The following is a 15,926-nucleotide window of genomic DNA, read 5'->3' on the forward strand; positions in this document are numbered from 1 at the left end:
AATTAGAACATACATTAGAACCTGGTGAGACATGTTCCTGGGACAACATCTTTGTTGTCCCTGGAACAACATTGTGATTAACCAATCAGATTTAAAGAACCAGTTTATAGATTTTGTGAAGTTTACGGTTAAAATCACTGTTTGTTGCTTGTACATCAGTGTCATTCATCTATCATTTCCTCTAATTTTAGGGATTACTCATGGTTAGGGTTAGGTTTAGGTGTAGGGAAATGGTAAAGAATATATTTTACAAAATATGTTGACCTAGGAACACATCTATAACTCAGCAAAATCAGGACGTGCTTTTTTTATCTATCGAACCCAAAGACAGATGTTTGGCCGGATGTTCATGCTGCTCCATACATCGAATGAGGACGATTAAAGTAGACCATACTTCTTGTTTGCTGTATTTATAAGTCTACTGAAACAGTATGATAGCTTTGTGTGAGAAACAGACTGAAGTAATTTTTTTATTAAATGTGCTGTCTGCAACTTATATTCCAAAATGACTTGCATAATGCAATTAACAGCAAATATGCAAAATATGCACATACTGTGTGGACACATTTGGATTTGTTCAAACTTGGCATGACATGAAGACATGTCATGCCAAGTTTGACAGCATTACTTGTTATCTGTCTCAAAACTGTCACTCACGCAAAGCTATGTTATGGCTTTTACTACACTGGAAAAAAAGAGGTAAATTTTCAGTTGCTAGTAAATTTCACAAATAGTTTCAAACGAACAGCAAGTTACACGCAATAAAATGTTACATTTTAAAGTAGAAAGACTAAAATTGTATTTTCCTGTAAAAACATACTCTAATAATCTTTAATTTGCTAAATAAACTTAAACATTACAGTGTATTTACATTTTTTTTTTTTCTTTTGTACAGTAAGTCTGTGCCTGTCCCCATTCCATCCCTGTGGAAAAAAAAAGTGTAGCATGAACATTCGTTCAAACATAATTCTTTGTGTTCCACAGAAGAGGCCCTGTCCACACAAGCATGGTTATTTTTTTTTTAAACAGCAAGTTTTTCTACAGTTTGGCCATTCGTTCACATGCCAATGCGGCACCGGTCTCCAATCCTGCTGAAGAACTACCATCCTGTAGACCTTACTTTCAAGCTGCTGCTACACAACTGCCTGTAATTGAAGTAGCTTAATTAGTTGCTTCAGGTGTGTTTGATTGGGGTTGGAGCTGAATATTGTATCAAATTGATTAAAGTAAATCAAATCATTTAAAATTAAGACGGTTATCCATTATTCATTGATCTACTCCATATTACAAGCCTCTGGGCGACTATTTCTGGCATGCCAGACCATCTCCTCGTACTTGAACAAGGAAATATCGAAATCTCAAAAACTGCTAGCCAAAGTTACATTCAAATGATATATTTAATATCAACGAATTAGTCTGACATGAACTCATGTCTCATAATTGTTTCCCCACTTAGCTTTAAAAAAAAAGCATATATTTCAGGTTGGTAAATCCAACATGCATGTGCAGTCCCAAGTGCTTGTCTCAGGATAAGTGAACCATCCTGCTTGTAATATTTACAGGTTAGTGCCAGTGAAATACTCTTGAGTAATGACCGTTAAACTGTATATATGACTGTTTTTCCGTTTTCAATGGCAACATGACAGTGCTAATTTTATGTCTCTTTTAGGACTCTGCACTCTGGAATTTGGATTACAAACCAGTACTGTATATGGGCGTGAAATATTGATTTTGAGTTGAAATTGTTTGTTAGGATGCAATAAGCAGCATAATATCCATTCAGCTAGTCATAAGTCTAAGGCCCTTAATCACACTGCCTGGAAATATTTTCTGATGGCGACTGTACATCATCCCTTACATAATCTGTCTTATAACGAACTGGAATCATTTTCATTTATTATTTATTTTTTATTTTATTTTATTTTTTTATTTGAAGAGTTCAGATGCAAAAGCCTCTAAATACCATCTGAAATTTTCATCTAAAATTAGGATTTTTTTCAGGCTCCTATATTTATATTCAGTTATTTCACTTTAATAGCCTGGAAAAGGACCTGCACATTGCCATTAAAGTAAAATGACTCAACCTAGGCATAGGTGCTTGATAAAAATCCTCATTATTTCAGATGGCACTTAGAAGCTTTTGCATCTGAACTCTTCATATATTATTTTATTTAATTAAAATCTACAATTTGGATAAAGTAAATAAAATGGGACAGCATTTGCTCTTTTTAATAAAATGGGACAGCAGTCGTTTTTTCTTAGTTAAACTCGAAATGAGTCAATAACACTTTTTTTTATCTTTTCTTTAATTGGTTTCAAGTGAAGAATCTTCTCTTTCCTGTCTGGCTCTGAAACATCTGACGCTGTTAATGATTTTCACTAAAGACTGATAGTTTCCCATTAATAAAACTAAGAAGGAAATACCATTGAGCACTTGCAAGAGTTATCTATTGTTGGTTAATTAGACAATAATTGGCATTTGTGTAGTAAAAGGTTACAATATTTCGGCTTGAAGGATTGCAGTGAAAATGTCACACTGACATGTAGTACAACCATTATAGAATTCATTTGGCCTTTTTCAAGCAAGACAGTTATCATATGCTGCAAAAATATTGGCATCTTCGGACTGCCCTTCTTTCCCAATGTTTGAGCTATTGTAGCGAATTAGTCTGGAATTGATTTTCTTAATGTTTTGGAATTTATAATTGATTTAATTTCTTACACCCAGAAAATTTCCATGGTCAAAAATGACTGGAGCCGAGCTTCCTTTAGTACTTTAATAAGGTTCCTATCTCAGTTGAAACAGATTGTTTTGGATGCTTCAAGCAACAAAAGGTTATAACTGAGATTTGGGAAATATAATATAATTTAAACAGAGCCTTGAGGAACTGTGTAATTGATTTAGTTAGGCAGTTCTGGGCCGAATAACATGTTTACTGCTCATGCTGAGGAAAAGGTTTTGTGACATTCTTTACCAACAAAAAAACGACTGATACACAAATGTCAAACTTGGTGACTCAGGGTCTCTTGGTGAATAATTTAAATATATACAGAATCTAGCGAGCGATACACTGTCCAGAAATGAAACTCATAGGGCATCAAAATCCAAACCATTTATGTGCACTTTATTTACAATGATTCATGAATATAACAATCCTTAATCTACATGTCACCATCTGCATACAGTCCTGTAGCCTTATAAGTGAGTGCAGAGCCTTAGCAAGCCTGGAAATATGTTTTTTTTAACTACAAAAGGTGCTAAAATAAAATCATTTAAAAATAAATGAAGAGAATAGAGAACATAATATAAATGAACATACAAAAATGATTTGATTCATCTTGTTAAAATGTCAAATTTTGACTGCTGTTTGCATTGTCCTACCACTGGCATGTCAAACCAAAATAATGCTAGCCATCCTTTGTTATGTAATGGCTGATGTATTGTGTTCAGTAAGGTTTATGTAGCAGTTGTTCCCTGGCTCGTACTCGTCTCTATTACAAAGGCAAAAGGGTGAGTTCAGTTCGCACACATTGATTCGACTACGCCACTTCCTTTAAAGCACTGTCGTTTAGACGCTCCATGTAGTTTCGTAGTTCCTTGGAGTCGCCAAGCTCGACATCCTGACACACCCACTTAATGTCATTGTCGGGATCGACTCCCAGATTTTCTTTAGCCGGACTAACACTTTCCACTGGGATGGTGGTGAATGTAGTAAACTTCACACGTTTCCTTTTGGTCGTTGGTGAATCACCTTTGCTGTCTTTCCCGGTGCAGACTGTAGTGGTTTCGGCTCCTCTGTGCACCTGGCCTTGAACGTTCTTCTGCAAAGAACCGCCGTTAAGAAGGTGGCTTCCTTCTTCTAACCCTCCTAAGCTGGAGTCCATAATGGTGATGGGCTCATCTGTCTGCGGAGACAAACTTACATGGCTCTCCAGAAATTCGGCATCATTTCCCAGCCACACCCAGTCGTGGGCATGGTTCAAGCTCTCCTGGCCCTCAATCGACATCTCTTTGTGCCGGTACTTGAGAGTGTATGAGATGCAATTGATGAGGAAAACCAGAATCGCTAAACAGAAGACACCTAACAAAGCGTACATTCCAATTTCAAGGTCGGTAAGTCCATGAGATATTTGAAAGTCGTCCTCATCCACGTTATGTCCTCTGGGAAGGTCCACTTGAGCGGGGAAGTCTGAAAAGTCAATGGGAATTCCGGGCAACCGGCTCCCATCATCTGAGAGCTTATCTCCACCTGGTCTCCTGATGATTGCTGTTTTGGTTGTGGTGGTGATTCTTCTCATGATACTGTCCTCCATGTCTGAGATGGAGCTTCCATAATAGTGGTTGTCCATTCCTGTCCTATCCGGGAGAGATGGGTTCTGTCTGCGGTCTCCTGGTCTGTTGTTCATGTCATCTCCATCCTGGCTGAAGTCGCCGGGTCTCAAGGCGCTTTCACTACGACCAAACTTCACACGGATGTTGCAGTTTCCAGCCGCCAGGACGCTTCGACGCTTAAATTTCTGACACACTTCAGATACTGTCATTTCCACGTGCACCAGCAAACCTTGACCCTCGGCATGGGCAGAAATCACTGGCCACCGGCCTGCTGCATCTTGATGTACAGACACCACATCCTCATCCAGAGAAGTAGCAGTTAAAATAAAGTGCTCTGGGTTGTATAGGTCCAGGGGAGCCATGGAGCCATCACTGAATTGCAGCCATGCACTAATCAGTGCCTCCTACAGTGCGCAAAGAGAAAAACAAAAGATAGGTTTGACTGCATCAGCAATAAATGCATGATATTTATACCATATCACCTATTGCAGGTGTGTCCAATCCTGCTTCCGGTCACTGTGCTTTCCATTAGGTCATTAAAAACAGAAAAATACACAACAAACAGAAAAATGATGAAATTGTACAAATATCCCAAAAGCCATATGCTTTAAATTTTTTTAAAATATCTTTAGTCTGGACTTAAAAATATTAAGAGAACAAGCTTGTCTAATATATAGTGGCAAGACATTCCAAAGCCTGGGGGCAGCAATACAGAAAGCACAATCTTGCCTGCACTTGAGCCTTGACTTAGAGGTAAACAATAGATTCCGGTTGGAAGACCGAAAGGATCTAGTTGGTTGATAATCAGTCAATAACTCACAGAGATAGGAAGGGGACAACCCATTTAGATATTTATAAACAAGGAGATAAATTTTAAAATCCACTCTAAAACAAACTGGCAACCAGTAAAATAGTGTAAAATAGGAGTGTAATATGTTCCCCTTTTTTTTTTTTTTACCCCACACAAGAGTTGAGCCACAGCATTTTGAACAAGCTGCAAATGGAATAAAGCTGCCTGGCTAATCCCAAAATAAAGTGAGTTACATTAGTCCAGCGTAGATTAAGTAAAAATGTGATTACCTTTTCAAATTCTTTAAAAGAAAAAAAAAAGGCTTAGCTTTAGAAAACAAACGCAGCTGAAAAAAAGCAAGCTTTGAAAACTTAATTTACTTGACGGTCAAACTTTAACCATCATCAAAAATGAAACCAGGTTTTTACCCATGATTTCAAACACAGATACATCCCTCCCAAATCCAGTTTCTGGGAATTTGAAAATTCACTAAAAACTATATGGATTAAAAACTATCATTTCAGTTTTCTTTTCATTAAAGATTTAAAAAATTAAGGAAAGCCAAGCCTTTACATCTACCAAACATGCCATAAGAGACCCAAAACCTACAGACTTGTGTTTGACAAGCAAATAAACCTGGGTGTCATCAGCATAACCATGTTTTCTAAAAATCGATCTAATAGAAAGCATATAGAGATAATAAAGGAAAGGAGCCAAAATAGAACCCTGGGGAACCCCACAGTCATCCAGATTCCGTCTTCTGAAATCAATGACATACTAAATATCTGCTAAAGAAAACATCTGTTGTGACATTTTTTTTTTCTTCCAGAACCCCATGTGGTGACACACATGTAAAAATATTTCAAGCATAAAGTCACTAAAACCAAAAATATAAAGAACAAAATCACAATGCGTGTTCATGTTTTTTTTTCACAAGTGCCATTCTGCAAGATGGAGATTAATATTGTGACGAATGTTACGAATGACAAGTCTATTAAATCATTTTTCAAAAAAAAAAACAAAAAAACTACAAAATAGTTTCATTACCAATAACAGATGTTTATGTAGAGTGGATTGCATCAATTACTAAAGTTATATACTAATGGTGTTTAAGTGGCTACTCATTAGGTCTATTGTATGGTACTGTAGTGTGTATGTAGTCAGTAAACAATGAGTTAGCTCTCTCATTTAGGTGGAGCCCATCTGTAACTGTGTTTTTCTTTACTAATTTCTAATAGTATATTAGTAATCCTCTAATGTATGCCATGAGATCAGAGTGGTCTCTGCTCTATATGGTGGGTCAGAAGGGGTTATGTTAAAAGATATGGAGAAAACACAGTGCTACAATAGATATGGTGCTGCATATAGGGATTTGGAACACACAAGCATCTTAAGCTCTTCATTTACCAAGACATCAATGCTCGCTGTCCATGAATAACACGCTACAAATCTTTCTACAGGGGAGGGGAAACTCCCAAATAAGGGAGGTCACGATGATATCTGTAATACTTTAAAAGCATATTGTGAGCTCCAGAGGGATTTTGCAGTGTGTTTATATATTCTGCATTTGCAATGTACTTTCAATAGTTGATTTTTGTTGTCTTTGAAATAACTGATGTAAAAAAAAGAAAAGAAAAATACTTTTCTGGTGGCACTATTGGAAGATAGACTTATTTGGTATTTATGAGTGCAAAGATCTATGTCAATGCTTTAATCATCAGTTTATCAATGGAGATTCCTATGCTGACATTTGCTGTTTTTTTATTAAATGTGCTGTCTGCAACTTATATTCCAAAATGACTTGCATAATGCAATTAACAGCAAATATGCAAAATATGCACATACTGTGTGGACACATTTGGATTTGAGAGTGGTATTTGAGCTTAAATATTTGTATAGTGCATTTCCCACATGCCGTCGTTTCCATTTTTTTTTATTTTTTTTACAAAATTAGATTAGGCCTGGCGTTTTTGATAAATGTTGCTTATAATGAATGACACTATAATTGATGTATAATTTAGCCAGAAACCTAAGGTGCTTAATATCAGGAACACTATTTGTGTGATGCACTACTGTTTATTGCTGTCTGTGTAGAGTATTCGAAATAAGTCATTTGTGAGGCTCCATTTAAGCTATGGACATTTTACATGGTGCACACCATCTGCGAGTTCCCAATTCATTTTCAATAGGAGACACATGGCAAATCACAGATCAGGGACAACGCTGCACACCATGAAAGATAACCGTTACAGCTTGTTGCTCACATGTGTAGAAATGTGGCTTTGCACATGAGATGGGAGGACCACAAGAAAAGCTTATATATCAATGCATACAGTGTAAAATATAATTTAGGATGCTACCTTTGTAGGAAATAGGTAGGTTTTGAAACAGTTTTAGTTGTAGTTATGCATAAAGATGAGTAAGAATACTATTTTCTTTGTTTGAAAAATGTGCTTGAAATTAATATTTCCATAAAAAACATCTTTGGTACTTAATATGTATTGTCATATTAAGTTCCACAAGAATAAACGGACTATTAAAGCCTCTGAGATACACAAACACTTGTATCTTGCTTAATTGAAAAGATTGCATTAACAACATTGCGCTTGTGCTAAACTGAAATGTGTGTCATATTGATTAAGACTGTCAACTAGAAGATAATTATACTGAGTCCAGGTACGGAGGCACTGCAAACTCACCACCTCCTCCGAGTCCATTAATAAAGCCATAATTAAGCATGGCAGATGTAACCATGGGCAACCATATTACTTTCATCCCTGGGTTATACATCACACTTGTGAAACAAATGACCAATGTAAAAAAAAACACTCTTTAATAGGCTGTTATAGAAAGAGGGAATTGCTGTGGGTTTGAGACGTGTCGTTATGTAATGGCCTACTATCAGTGAATGCAAGTGGAGCATTTTTGTGAAAGTATTTTCCAGAGAAAAACACCCCGTTTTTCCAAGAGAGTAAAGCTGACTGAATCTTACAATGAAAACATATTGCTAATCATTATATTCTGATTAATTAATGGCATTGTGTGTTTCAGTGTTGACTCCCTATTAAAAAAATACAGACAGTATTTAACATCTATATTAATTAAGTGCAAAATAACTGAAATCTCAATCTACAATATATTACTCTAAAATTCTTAGATCACAAAGAAAATAAGAATCGCTATATGTTTCTCATCCTAATTATTCATTGAGTTACTTGGTTGTGTTCATGTGAAAAACTTTATCAATGGTCTGATTTTAATAAGTATTTTCCAAGGTCGATATTTAAATGTTTATGTAAATAAAAATGTTTAACACTCTTTTACTAAACTACATGAGAACAGCATTAAAGAGGAAATAACACAGTTTTAAATAAACACTTGAGATTGTGTTGAGTTAACAGGCAATTCTACATACAGATACAAAAATGTATGGGTTTTAAAATAAGTTTTACATTAATATTTGTAATTTTTATTAATATTAAATGTAATATTTTACATTTAACAAAAGCTCCTGTCCTGGCCATCATTTCACTCTGGTTCATCTCAGTACATGTTATTTTTATTTGAGAGGTCGATTAAAAGGGCTTATCTCTGTAGCTTTGTTGGCAACAATAATTGGGTCTTCAGCAGAAATCAAAGACATTTTTCTAAAATTTGTTGGCGTTCTATATGAAAATTTTTTCTTTTATAAATTCATATTTGTGTGGCAGTAAACAGCACTCTGAATCTCAGAACACATTTAACTCTTGCATTGCAAATGCTTCTAGCTTGTGCTGTACTTGTAGCGTATATAAAGATATTTAAACGCATTGGTTGTTCAGGGAAAAGGTGAATATTCTGGTTTTGTGTTGTGACATTACCTGTTTAGGATTGCTGAGCACTTCCTGTGTGGTTGCCGTGGCACTGATGGCTCGGTTACTTCCTGTGCTGAGCTGCAGGTTGAGTGTGAGACCACTGACCAACTGCAGGCCCAGTTCAGTGATGGTCACTCGATCATCCACAACCCTCACCGTTTTCTCTGCTAGGATGGAGTCTGACAGTGGGGACAGAACCTAGAGCAGAGTATACACACAAAAGCACTTTATTAAATACAAGCATCATAGGCAATCTGGGCTGGTGGAGACAGCACTGCCTACAGGGATTACCTCCAATTACAGGGAGAAATATCAAAAACACAGAGCTGTAAACCCTGTCTAGTGATTGATGCAATAAAAAGGTGTTACAGACAGTCTCCTGCCTGCCCACACTTTCACTGCACACAAGCACATATTAGATATCTGGTCTCAAAGCAGACAGGAAAAGCAAAATAAATCCAGTTGACTTACACCTCCTCAGACACATTTACACTGCAATATCAGCCCACTTTACTGAAGAAAAGTGGGCTGCGGAAAAGGTAGTGTCTTAGTTTTGGTTGTGTTCAGCCTTGCAGAAAAGGTACACTGGGAGTACAATGATAAAGTGACAGTACTTGATATACAGTGAATCGATGACAAAGAAGTGAGAAGTGAGAAGAAAAACCTAGCTTAAAACACAAGACAAGTTGTTAGAAATGTGGCCTTTTTATTGTCGGATTCATGAGGTTTTGTAAATTTCTATATGAAAAGTTTAAATTTAAAGGTATAGTTCACCCCAAACTTTATGCAAATTTTCTCCCCTTCAGGTCATCTATGATGTAGATGAGTTTGTTTCTCCATTGGAACAGATTGGAGAAATTTAGCATTACATCAGTTACTCACCAATGAATCCTCTGTAGTGAATGGGTGCCATCAAAATTATTGTTTGAACAGCTTTGGAAGCTGAATCAGGAAAGAAAATTAAAAAGGCTTGCTCCTCCCTGATATCATTCCCTATTTTGTTTTTCTCCATGCATTTTAGTCACACCACATGCATTTTAATTGGCAGACAAACAGTTTTCAAACATTGAAACTATATATATACCTGAATGCTGGTCATGCCTGTGTCCTTGCCCTCCAAAACCCGTCCCTCTCTTAGCCTGGCGATCCGTGGATCCTCTACTTTCAGGAAGTCCCAGACTAACTCTGTAATGTCCACCTGCCAATCACTGCCAAGCATGTGGACCACCTGACCTCGCGTCTCTGAGGATTCAGCCACAAAGTGTGTGAGCACACGCACCATGGCCCTCTGGTACTGTAGAGTACATGTCTTTCCTCTCCGCTCTTCATCATCGTCATCTTCACTGTCCCGCGTTGACCTGGGAATGAAAAGGATACAATCTTGAATCTTTTCATTTATTAAACTCTTCAAAGGTTTCATGATTTTTTTTTTCTTTTTTTAGAAATAACTTATATACACTCTTAAATTAAGCTTTATTAGGCGGATGCACCCAATCAAGGGAAACCAATTAAACATATCAGTTTTATCTGCGACTGAGTGACATTTACAGCCAAAGCTGGTAATACAATAAAGCATTTGCTTTCATTCAGGACTGATCATCTAGGTTTGATGCTAGGGGTCACTGGATCAAGGTAAAGAGATTCACAAAGAATACTTAATATTTGAAGACAGAGCTTAAGGTGCTTTAGTAATCAGTCAAAATTGCTTCATGAATGTTTATTTACACCCATGCGCATAAACCTAGGTGAAAAATTAAAGTAAAGGTCATAGCGCTCTAGATGATTTTTGAGTGGAACAGCAAAAACATAAAATCACTGGAAGAAAAGCTCCTTGCTGTGATCAAACATTGAAAAGAGAGGCATGTGTATAGTAACAGAGTACAAAATACTTTATTACCTATTATTAGAAGTACAGTTTTCCAATATTTCTACTTGATTTGAGTTTAAATATCTGTTGAGCTTTTACTCAATGACATTTTGAAGAGAAAATTAAACTGATACATTTCTTCAGACCCTCACTGAAAGTGACTACAGTAACCTAGATGATGATGTTGTTCATTGTTAATTCAAGTTTCCCAATTAACAAACCCCTTATTGCAAAGTCTTCATGATTAAAAGTATGCTTGTGTTGTTCTTATATTATATTAAATCTAATACATAGCACTTGGTTTTATATTTTATTATGTACTGTAAATGTGCAGCAACATATTCAACAAAAATTTGTTTTTGAAAGTGAAAGTGTTGGGAATTGAGGGTGGAAGAGAGCACTGTTCATTCACTTCCTCCCTACAACTCCTGCCAGCACCGAGACTCAAACCAGCAGCTTTCTGGTAACTAGTTCAGCACTCGAACCGATAGGCTACAGCTAACAGTTAGAGAGTTTTTATTAAATGGTTAATATTATATTCTATTTTATGTTTTTGTATTTGTAAACCTATGTTAAATTTATATTGTCTGTTTTAGTCATTTGTGCTGTGTTTGCCATTTGTATTTTTATTATTTTACTTTTGTAATATGTCTACATATATATATATATATATATATATATATATATATATATATATATATATATTAGGGGTGTAACGATACGCGTATTCGTATTGAACCGTTCGGTACGACGCTTTCGGTTCGGTACGCGGTACGCATTATGTATACCGAACGGTTCGTTGGAGTAATTAATTATATTTGAAAAAAAAAAAAAAAAGAGAGAGAGAGAAATATAATGATATGCGTTCAACAAGGTAGCCCAATAACCCAAACAACGTAACAGGCAACGCCCCTGACACTCCCGAAGAAGAAAAAAACACCATCTTATATGTTTATGTTAGGCTACTCAGCAGGCGCTCGCTCACTCAGTACGCGCTGAAGGCTCGTTGCAAAATAGCCAATGCGTTTAACAGACTAGAAATGAGAAGATCCTCCAATAACCAACAGGTCTGGTGTTTGGGTGCACTTTGGATTCCCTTTAAGCTATAATGGTGATGGCAAGAGAGTGGTGGATAAAAAAACAACGGTATGTCGCATCTGCAACATGACAGGGTACACCAGCGGGAATACAAAAAAAAAAAAAAAAAAAAACCAGCGGGAATATCTGGGATATATGCGTCAGTACTATCTGGGAAAAGACGAAAAAAAGGAGAAACATGCACGCAGCAAACTATCCCTGCAGCATTTAGACACTATAGCTTACAGGGAATCCAACCCAAACACCAGACCTGTTGGTTATTTTAGGATCTTATATTTCTGGTCTGTTAAAGGCATTCGACATTTTGCAACGAGCCTTCAGCGCGTGCTGAGTGAGCGAGCGCCTTAGGGGCCGTTCACATATCGCTCCTAAAAACGCATGGAAAACGCTAAGCGCGTCTTTCTCCTCCTTTCCAAAGCTCTCGGGCAGAAGCGCTCATGAGGCGTCTGTCTTTGCTAAGCAACAATGACGTGCTCTCTCCATGAGACGCGGAAATTTCAGCGAAGGATAAATGGATTTGCAGCTCTAAAAATCGCTTGCAGTAGCTCTGCTACTAAATTTATTTCAAAATTGCAATCCATATACAACTATGATCAGCTGATCCTTCATCTTGGCTGAGCTCTCAACGTTGTTACGGGAAAGGATGAAGCTGATTGGTTAGTTCTTGTCACATGACCCGCGGTGCGCTTGCGGCATTCTGAAAAGTTGAGATGTTTTTACATTTTGCTGTATCTAAAACGTATCGAACCGAACCGAACCGAACCGAACCGTGACATCAGTGTATCGTATCGAACCGAACCGTGAATTTTGTGAACCGTTACACCCCTAATATATATATATATTAGGGGTGTAACGATACGCGTATTCGTATTGAACCGTTCGGTATGACGCTTTCGGTTCGGTACGCGGTACGCATTATGTATACCGAACGGTTCGTTGGAGTAATTAATTATATTTGGAAAAAAAAAAAAAAAAAGAGAGAGATAGAAATATAATGATATGCGTTCAACAAGGTAGCCCAATAACCCAAACAACGTAACAGGCAACGCCCCTGACACTCCCGAAGAAGAAAAAAACACCATCTTATATGTTTATGTTAGGCTACTCAGCAGGCGCTCGCTCACTCAGTACGCGCTGAAGGCTCGTTGCAAAATAGCCAATGCGTTTAACAGACTAGAAATGAGAAGATCCCCCAATAACCAACAGGTCTGGTGTTTGGGTGCACTTTGGATTCCCTTTAAGCTATAATGGTGATGGCAAGAGAGTGGTGGATAAAAAAACAACGGTATGTCGCATCTGCAACATGACAGGGTACACCAGCGGGAATACAAAAAAAAAAAAAAAAAAAAAAAAACACCAGCGGGAATATCTGGGATATATGCGTCAGTACTATCTGGGAAAAGACGAAAAAAAGGAGAAACATGCACGCAGCAAACTATCCCTGCAGCATTTAGAAACTATAGCTTACAGGGAATCCAACCCAAACACCAGACCTGTTGGTTATTTTAGGATCTTATATTTCTGGTCTGTTAAATGCATTAGACATTTTGCAACGAGCCTTCAGCGCGTGCTGAGTGAGCGAGCGCCTTAGGGGCCGTTCACATATCGCTCCTAAAAACGCGTGGAAAACGCTAAGCACGTCTTTCTCCTCCTTTCCAAAGCGCTCGGGCAGAAGCGCTCATGAGGCGTCTGTCTTTGCTAAGCAACAATGACGTGCTCTCTCCATGAGACGCGGAAATTTCAGCGAAGGATAAATGGATTTGCAGCTCTAAAAATCGCTTGCAGTAGCTCTGCTACTAAATTTATTTCAAAATTGCAATCCATATACAACTATGATCAGCTGTTCCTTCATCTTGGCTGAGCTCTCAACCTTGTTACGGGAAAGGATGAAGCTGATTGGTTGGTTCTTGTCACATGACCCGCGGTGCGCTTGCGGCATTCTGAAAAGTTGAGATGTTTTTACATTTTGCTGTATCTAAAACGTATCGAACCGAACCGAACCGTGACATCAGTGTATCGTATCGAACCGAACCGTGAATTTTGTGAACCGTTACACCCCTAATACATATATATATATATATATGTTAATATTTACTTTTTTTTAAGTTTACATTTTTGTACTTCAACAACAACAAAAAAAATTGCTCAAAACTAGTTAAAATTAAGTAAGTTAAAGTTTTTATTTCAGTTAATGTTCATTTCAAGCAATGGAATTTAATGTAGATTTACACTGAACAAAATTATATAGGTAACACTTTTGTTTTTGCCCCCATTTTTCATGAGCTGAACTGAAAGATCTAAGACTTTTTCTTTGTACACAAAAGGCCTATTTCTATCAAATATTGTACACAGTTTTGTCTAAATCTGTATTAGTGAGCACTTCTCCTTTGCTGAGATAATCCATCCATCTCATCTCACAGGTGTGGCATATTAAGATGCTGATTAGACAGCATGATTACTGTACAAGGGTCCAGAAATCAACCAGTACCTGGTGTGACCACCATTTGCCTCACGCAGTCAAACACATCTCCTTCTCATAGAGTTGATCAGGTTGTTGATTGTGGCCTGTTTAATGTTGGTTCACTCCTCTTCAATGGCTGTGTGAAGTTGCTGGATATTGGCAGGAACTGAAACACGCTGCCATATACACAGATCTAGAGCATTAAAAACATGCTCATAGGGGGACATGTCTGGTGAGGATGCTGGCCATGCAAGAACTGAATGTTTCCAGCTTCCAGGAATTTGAAGGATCTTGTCACGGTATCATCTTGATAAAATGCACTGGTGTTCATTGATAATAACATACGCCTGCCCATATCATAACCCCACTGCCACCATGGGCCACTTGATCCACAATGTTGACATCAGCAAACCACTCACCCACACAACGCCATATACGCTGTCTGCCATCTGCCCTGTACAGAGAAAACCGGGATTCATCCGTGAAGAGAACACCTCTCCAAACTGCCATACGCCAACGGATGTGAGCATTTGCCCATTCAAGTCGGTTATAGGTCAGTCAAGTTGAGACCCTGATGAGGACGACGAGCATGCAGATGAGCTTCCCTGAGACCGTTTATGACAGTTTGTGCAGAAATTCTTTGGATATGCAAACCGATTGTTGGAGGCTTGGAGCAGCTGTCCGAGAGGCTGGTCTCAGACGATCTTGGAGGTGAAGATGCTGGATGTGGAGGTCCTGAGCTGGTGTGGTTACACGTGGTCTGTGGATGTGAGGCTGGTTGGATGTACTGCAAAATTCTCTGTAACGCTTTTGGAGATGGCTTATGGTACAAAAATAAACATTCAATTAATGGGCAAAGGCTCTGGTGGACATTCCTGCAGTCAGCATGCACGCTGCCTCTAAACTTGTGACATCTGTGGAATTGTGCTGTGTGATAAAACTGCACATTTTAGAGTGGCATTTTAAGGTGTACTCACACTAGGCACGGTTGCCATGAACCGGGCCCAAGTACGATTGTCCCCCCTCCACACTCCCCCTCTGGCCTGCACTCACATATAGGGTTTCAGCATTCGTGCCGGAGCACGCTTACGTCATTATGGTGCGACGGTTTCGGGATAAACAGGAAGAGCGGCGCTCTCTGAACACAATGGTGTCCATCGCTCTGTTTTCTTTGTGGATAATTTTGTGTCGTTTGGTCCACGGTGGTCCACAGCCCTCTCACAGTCTGTTGTTAAACAGATGTGTCGCCTTAGTGGCGTGAAAATTTTCACGTAATCGTGCTGCCCGTATGAGGATGTTTGCAAGGTACAGCAAGGACTTTGCAGTTTTTATGCGTTTTCCACCTCTGCCGTAGACCAAAGCGACCTTTTTCCTGCCATGTTGGTTTTGGAGCGTCGCAATACCGTGACGCAACGCCACGGTTAGCGCTCACACTGCATGCGAACCGCGCCCGAGTCCAACTGAACCGTGCTCTGGCCCACCTCTTCCAAACGGGCCAGGGCCGGCTAATCGAGCCGCGCCCG

The 15,926-nt window shown here is 38.4% G+C and overlaps 1 protein-coding gene across 1 annotated transcript in view; it reads right to left on the reverse strand.

Moving 5' to 3' along the window:
* Positions 1–3,124: 3,124 nt before the first annotated feature.
* LOC128018116 (transmembrane protein 132C-like) overlaps positions 3,125–15,926 on the reverse strand; it is a 193,961-nt gene continuing 181,159 nt past the window's right edge. Inside the window, exons 8-10 of the mRNA XM_052603486.1 lie at positions 10,062–10,335; positions 8,984–9,175; positions 3,125–4,737 (exon numbers count right to left, since the gene is read on the reverse strand). Coding sequence (XP_052459446.1) covers positions 3,541–4,737; positions 8,984–9,175; positions 10,062–10,335 — 1,663 coding nt within the window. The 3' untranslated portion in view covers positions 3,125–3,540. The remainder of the gene's footprint in view (positions 4,738–8,983; positions 9,176–10,061; positions 10,336–15,926) is intronic.

The sequence above is a fragment of the Carassius gibelio genome, chromosome A8 (assembly GCF_023724105.1).
Source record: "Carassius gibelio isolate Cgi1373 ecotype wild population from Czech Republic chromosome A8, carGib1.2-hapl.c, whole genome shotgun sequence".
Taxonomy (NCBI): Eukaryota; Metazoa; Chordata; class Actinopteri; order Cypriniformes; family Cyprinidae; genus Carassius; species Carassius gibelio.